General features: G+C 40.3%; 1 protein-coding gene across 1 annotated transcript; it reads left to right on the forward strand.

The window, feature by feature from the left end:
- The first annotated feature begins 207 nt into the window (after positions 1 to 207).
- thap1 (THAP domain containing, apoptosis associated protein 1) lies at positions 208 to 3051 on the forward strand. The gene is made up of 3 exons (XM_062434754.1): positions 208 to 390; positions 1519 to 1711; positions 1888 to 3051. The coding sequence occupies exons 1-3, from the start codon at positions 320 to 322 to the stop codon at positions 2290 to 2292; spliced, it is 669 nt and encodes a 222-aa protein (XP_062290738.1). The 5' UTR covers positions 208 to 319; the 3' UTR covers positions 2293 to 3051.
- Positions 3052 to 6836: the final 3785 nt, after the last annotated feature.

Genomic DNA, 6836 nt, shown 5'->3' on the forward strand with positions numbered 1-6836 from the left:
TAACGGGCTGTTTAACAGGATATAGTTTTTATTTTATTTCATTTCATTGTATTTCATTCTCTACATCCCCTGGCACAGTATGTGGCAATATGCACATGAAGTCGGCTTTCCAATCTGCCAATAAACAGAAAGAAGAAAAGGAAGAACCGATTGGTCCTGATTTGTCATGTGACTGGAGCGTTCCTCCGCCATCATTGTTAGTGGCAGTGAAGCCTGTGTGGAGGAAATGGAGGAACAGTAGCGGAGCTCCGTGGACTGTAAATGCGTGTGTCAGTGAGTGTTGACCGGGGCGGCAGCAGCAGCAGAAGCAGCAGCAGCCATGGTTCAGACGTGCTCAGCGTACGGCTGTAAGAACCGCTACCACAAAGAGAAAGACATCTCCTTCCACAAGTAAGCTCTCTGAAACTGCGTGTTGACTAACTAACATTAGCTGTCCCAAATGTGATGGATAAGCACTATGTTGTTCCTTACTGTAGCGTGCAGGGTGTCACTCACCAGCCTGCGTTTACCGAGCAGCGTTTTTAAAGCTGTTTTGCTCATAGTCAAGCAGTAGGTAGGTGTTCGAATTTGAAATTACACATTTATTATCTATAGATTTTACTCGTTAATTCGGGTTACAGACAAGTCACCAAATGTCATTATACTGTGATAAACTGACAGTCTTTTATCGAGTTTGCCCTTCGTTTGCGCCTCCTTTCGCCAAATCAACAAGTTAACTAGCGCCTCGCTTACAGTGGCGATACCTGAACATTCATGTTTAGATGTCAGTAAAACCTAATTTAATGACAGTTTTGCAGATTTTTTTAATATGCCGAATTTACCCGGACATCATGTACGTTATAAGTAAACACTTGTTTTATATTCGACACCATGTTTCGGTTATCCAGAACAACATAGATCTTAAAGTTCATGAAATGTGAACGGAGTTCGGTTACAGTTCCTTCATGTAGCAACGGCTTGTTGGCTGTCAAGCTCATGTTAGCATAGTCTCCTGCTGGAACAGAGTAAACATGTCGAAACCTGCAGGTCTGGCCATGTTATACTAGTTGAAGCCGGCTCTAGTCTACTTATAACACAAGTTACAGAGCAATACATGTTCAGTTAAAGTGCTGGTTTTCAGTTTTCTAAAGCAGCCTGCTGACTCTTTCAGTGTCTGTGAGACGTTCAATTCCCTGTAAGATGAGCAAAGCAAGAGTTCCAATAACAGGTGAATCTGCTGCTGAAGTAAAGTGTTTTTTTATGGAGTTCTGTGTGGAGGACTTGATGTTTACTGGGAGAGGATTTCTGACAGAACCAGGCTTCAGCTAACCGCTTGTATATGAAATTGACTTCCAAAATAACCTAAAAGAATGATCTGTTATTAGATCAGTAACAATGACACTCAGTACAGTAATAAATTATGTTTCTCTCGTCCCGAAAACAGTACACTCGCAGAATGATTTAAAGAGGCTTAACTACTAAAAATATAAGATTCCTAAAAAACAGTATTCATATTGATTTCTTATCTGATTTTTCCAGGTTTCCCCTGGCACGTCCGGACATTTGTTGTAAATGGGTGGCGGCGATGAGGAGGAACAACTTCAAGCCGACAAAGTACAGCAACATCTGCTCGCAGCACTTCACCAAAGACTGCTTCAAGATAGAGTGCAACAACCGAGTGCTGAAGGAGAACGCTGTGCCGTCGCTGTTCACCTTCAACCTCAGCATCAAGGTGAAGAAGCAGGCCGCTCCACTGTCTCCTGTGGTAACGGCAGGCAAAGTTATACTGGAATTAGCCTCTATTCTCCATACATAATCAAAGTGACAAGTGCAAAACAAATTGGTTTTAAACATATATGATCATACAGAAAATGCCCATAGTTAATCAGATTATTTTGTACCTGACAGGCGGAGTCCTTGGAGGATGCCTTCCCCTCAGAGATCCACTTCCCTCTCGCTCTGCCTTTGACATCTGACCCGGTGGAGGAAGAGGAAGATGAGTCCGAGCCCGGCAGGAGCTGCCTGCCCGACACCCGTTGCGACACGGCGTCTGTCTCCTGTGATCACAATTACACGGTGGAGGACTCCGCGCGGCAGAAGAAGCGCATCGAGCAGCTGGAGGAGCAGCTGGAGCGACTGAGGAAGACGCTGAAGACCACTCAGCAGAAGTGTCGGCGGCAGGAGAGGCAGCTCAAGAGGCTGAAGGCGACCTGCGAGGCGCCCAGGACTGTCCGCGAGCTGCCGGCGGCATTCGGCGAGGGGTACGTGATTTTACCGAAACACATCTACCACACGCTGAAAGGCATCGAGTAACGGGGGACGACGAAAAAGGACGGACGGGTGTGAACAAGTCTCAGATCTGTCAACAGCAGCCAGGCAGACTGTTGAAGAGCTGCTGAGCAAGACCGCTAACCTCAAGATGAGAGCCAAAGGACTCAATTGTCCAGGAACACAAATGCAAAGACGTAAAAACTCCAGCAAACTGCAACATACAACATTTTCTTTTAGAGTTTTCTGTTTGGACTGTAGTGAAACGACTTGAAGTGAACTCACTGTAAATTAATAGTTCAACATTTTAGGTTTTAGTCGGAGTTTTATGCTGAAACAAATTATTGCCGAGCAACAGCGAGGTGCAGCGACTCCCTGCAGATGTTTCACAGAGGTGCCAGCCAAATGAACAAACAGTTGTTCATCAAGAAATAGTTCCATATTTGTGTAAATGAAACAAATAAGATATAACTGTGGTGTAATTAGTGAGATTTATAGTTTGTTAGATGTATTTTTGAATCAGAGCCAGACCAGCTGTTTCCTCCTGCTTCCAGTCTTAAGACACATGACATAAGAATAAGAAAGCAAGTGTTTCCCAAAATGTTGAACTATTCCTTTAAAGATCCTAGTGTGGGATTGGGGGATAGAACTGAAAATATAAGAACTGTAACCTCTGTTCTATTTATGTTTGTCTTAAAAGGAAGAAAACTCCCAACACAGGATGTGTGTGTAACAGATGGTTAATGTGTAATACAACTGGACACTTTATGTTTTTCACTTTTTTGCTTCACATAAACACAATTGAAATCACTTGTGTGTGTGTGTGTGTAGCTGATAATGATCAGTTTAACAGTGACTCACTTGATCAGTGCTGATACTGGTCTTCCCGATCAATTTTGGACATTGCTAACATACAGTGTGTCTGTTAGATGTATGCTGTATTCATAACCATTCCTCAGTAGTAGCACAAAAACATCATCTATTTCTGACTATCAGGATTGTCCTGGTATTGGACAGTCAATACTGAAGAGACCAATAGGAGACAAATGGAGAGAGGCTGGAATCAGTGACACTGCAGTTATGTGCTATTTGTCATCACTTAGCTATCAGGACATTCACTCACCAGGCGCTGAGGTTAAAAAAGCCTTTATTGTAGTCACTATGACTCAAAACAAGACCAACAAATCTGCTAATAAATCTATCAGTGACATGGTGATACATTTAATCAATCACTCTTTATTTATATAGCTCCAAATCACAACAAAGTTATCTTAAGGCACTTTACACATAGAGCAGGTCTAAACCGTACTCTTCAGGTTTTAATTTTAAAGAGACCCAACATTCTTACATGAGCAAGCACTTAGCAACAGTAGCAAGAAAAAACTCCCTTTAAACAGGAAGAAACCTCAGACAGAACCAGGCTCAAAGTGGGCGGCCATCTGCCTCGACCGGTTTGGTTTGAAAGGAGAGAGAAGCACATTGAAAATCAAATAATAATAATTATTAATAATAAGTATTAATAATAATACCTTTTAATTATTGAGCACTTTTCAAGTTACTAACAAAAGCAACATAAGTTTAAAGCATCCTAAAAAAGCAAAACAAAAAAGACAGCACACTAGAAGTACAAGGTAGCACACAATTACACATTAGCACGGAGATGCTAATGTGTAACTGAAGCTTAATTCACTTGTTCAATTGATGTCTGCTCTATCTTCTCCATCTAACACTTCAAAACAGTTCTGACAGGTTTGTCTACCCACCCAAAAAGAAACCTGCACAAATTTTAAATAACCATAGTCATAACTGATATACAGAAAATACTCCGTTTGGAAATTTTAAAACAATAACACAGAAGCAAAACGTATGTACGATGTGCAAGTTTTTCTCTTTGTCTGCTTCTGATTAATCTAGATTTTTTTTAATGGCAGGGCTGGAGAAGTAGCAAGTTGTGTAGTAGACGTGCACATCCAAAATAAAAAAAAAAGCAGGTGCTGGACCATATAAGTACATCTTTAAAAGCTGAAAAAAGAATATGATATCACAAGTAACATTTCAAGCCTTCTGTTCTTCTTTACACTACAGAGAGATTTTATAGTTAGGCCCATGTCACCTGACAGTCACATGATGTGCCAATTCCACTCTATATCTACAGGTGAACATATATATATGTAAAAAAAAAAAAAAAAAAAAAGACAATACAAACCATAAGAGTTGTACTATGGAGAAGCTCAAAGTAGACCTGACTTCTCACTATCAGGGTTTAAAAGTGAGACAGCCCAAAACAACACTATGAGAGTGAACCAAAACAGTAAAGTTGCAGTTGGACAGCTAAACAATGAGCTGAAACTCTGAACGGTTGAACATACAATTAGTCATGTGATTCATCCTTAATGATTATAATTATTCTTAGTTATAGCTGCATTAGGCAGAGATGAATGTATCTGTAATGTTATTTAAAGGCATGTGTGGTTAGTGGAGTAACTTCAGTGTCGGATTTATCCAACATTTCTATCAGCGAGACAGTGATAATAACATTTTACTATATTTAATTACTGAGGATTTGGAACATGGTGACGTCTCTAAAATGGACCACAAACAAGCAGTCACAGGATCAGCAGAGTTAGTGTTTTAATTGTTATCGTTTATTTGTATGTATTGGCACACCAACGTTCCTGTTTCTCCTATTTCGGATAACAGGCTGAGTTTGCACTTGAATTTTGAAAGGAAGCAGAGGAAGTACGTACAGACATTCACTCCTTTTGTTTTTGAAATTTCCTTCCACATCTTTATTTGAAACTCCACTCTTGACACCACCAATGAGAAAAGCTCCAACATCACAAATCAATCACATTAATATCACAAATTAAAATCAGCTTATTGTTCATACACAGTTATATCTTCTTTATTGTCTCAGTGTCTAAATCAGAAATCTTAGTTTTTCACTGGCTTTTCTTAATGAAAATGATTTATTTAATTAGTTATTTCATTTGAATCCAACTCAGTGCTTCATGAAACCAGACAAGCTTTTCATCTGGAGTGGAAAGAAAAGCTGCAGTGACACTTTAGGCCAGCAGGTGGTGATACAGACTGTTTATCAGTAAACTGTGACCCAGCATCCTCACTTGATGTCTTTAACAGTCAGTGAGCCAACAGGTAAGACTGTGAAAGTGAGTCCACCTCATTAAAATGTGGACATGCAGCACAACCATATACACACAAGCTATGTTGAATGACACTAAACAGCTTGAAATGTGTATAATGATGTTTGGAGGTGTATCCCACAGTTCAGCAGGTCTACTCTGTTACATACCAGTCCAGCTGATGGTTGTGATGAACCTTCTACACTCATTAACACCAAGGAGTCAGTCATGAAGTAGATGACCTGCAAAATCCTCTCAGTCAAAGGATTTATTATTATTATTAAAGAAGTCAGAAAAGATTTACACCCACTGGAAGGAACACAAGACCAGGAAGACCAGGAAGACCAGGAAGACCATGAACACCATGAAGACCATGAACACCATGAAGACCATGAAGACCATTAACAACATAAAGACCATGAATACCATGAAGACCATAAAGACCATGAAGATCATAAAGACCATGAATACCATGAAGACCATGAAGACCATTAACAACATAAAGACCATGAAGACCATAAAGACCATTAACAACATAAAGACCATGAAGACCATGAAGACCAGTTACAACATAAAGACCATGAATACCATGAAGACCATAAAGACCATGAATACCACGAAGACCATGAATACCATGAAGACCATGAACACCATGAAGACCATGAAGACCATTAACAACATAAAGACCATGTATACCATGAAGACCATAAAGACCATGAATACCATGAAGACCATGAATACCATGAATACCTTACATCTCATGAAGACCATAAAGACCATGAGGACCATGAAGACCATAAAGACCATAAAGACCATGAAGACCATAAAGACCATGAATGCCACGAAGACCATGAATACCATAAAGACCATGAATGCCATGAAGACCATTAATACCATGAAGACCATAAACACCATAAAGACCATGAACACCATAAAGACCATGAATACCATAAAGACCATGAACACCATAAAGACCATGAAGACCATAAAGACCATGAATACCACGAAGACCATGAATACCATGAAGACCATGAAGACCATAGAGACCATGAAGACCCTTGAAGACCATAAAGATCATAAAGACCATGAAGACCGTAAAGACCATGAAGACCATAAAGACCCTGAAGACCATAAAGACAATGAAGACCATGAAAACCGTAAAGACCATGAAGACCGTAAAGACCATGAAGACCGTAAAGACCATGAAGACTATGAAGACCATGAAGACCGTAAAGACTGTAAAGACCATGTAGACCATAAAGGCAATGAAGACCTACCTCTTCTGAAAACACTTACTCACCTAATTTAAACCTCTCTCTCTCTCTCTCTCTCTCTCTCTCTCTCTCTCTCTCTCTCTCTCTCTCTCTCTCTCTAGCTCTCTCTCTCTCTCTCTCTCTCTCTCTCTCTCTCTCTCTCTCTCTCTCTCTCTCTCTCTCTCTCTAGCTC

This window comes from Scomber scombrus, chromosome 15, assembly GCF_963691925.1.
Source record: "Scomber scombrus chromosome 15, fScoSco1.1, whole genome shotgun sequence".
Lineage (NCBI taxonomy): Eukaryota > Metazoa > Chordata > Actinopteri > Scombriformes > Scombridae > Scomber > Scomber scombrus.

Excerpts from the sequence above, each read along its gene's own strand:
- thap1 (XM_062434754.1), top strand. The coding sequence starts at position 320 with ATGGTTCAGACGTGCTCAGCGTACGGCTGTAAGAACCGCTACCACAAA. Across the intron at positions 391-1,518 it reads AAAGACATCTCCTTCCACAA|GTTTCCCCTGGCACGTCCGG; the intron begins GTAAGCTCTCTG and ends TGATTTTTCCAG. Across the intron at positions 1,712-1,887 it reads CCTTCAACCTCAGCATCAAG|GCGGAGTCCTTGGAGGATGC; the intron begins GTGAAGAAGCAG and ends TGTACCTGACAG.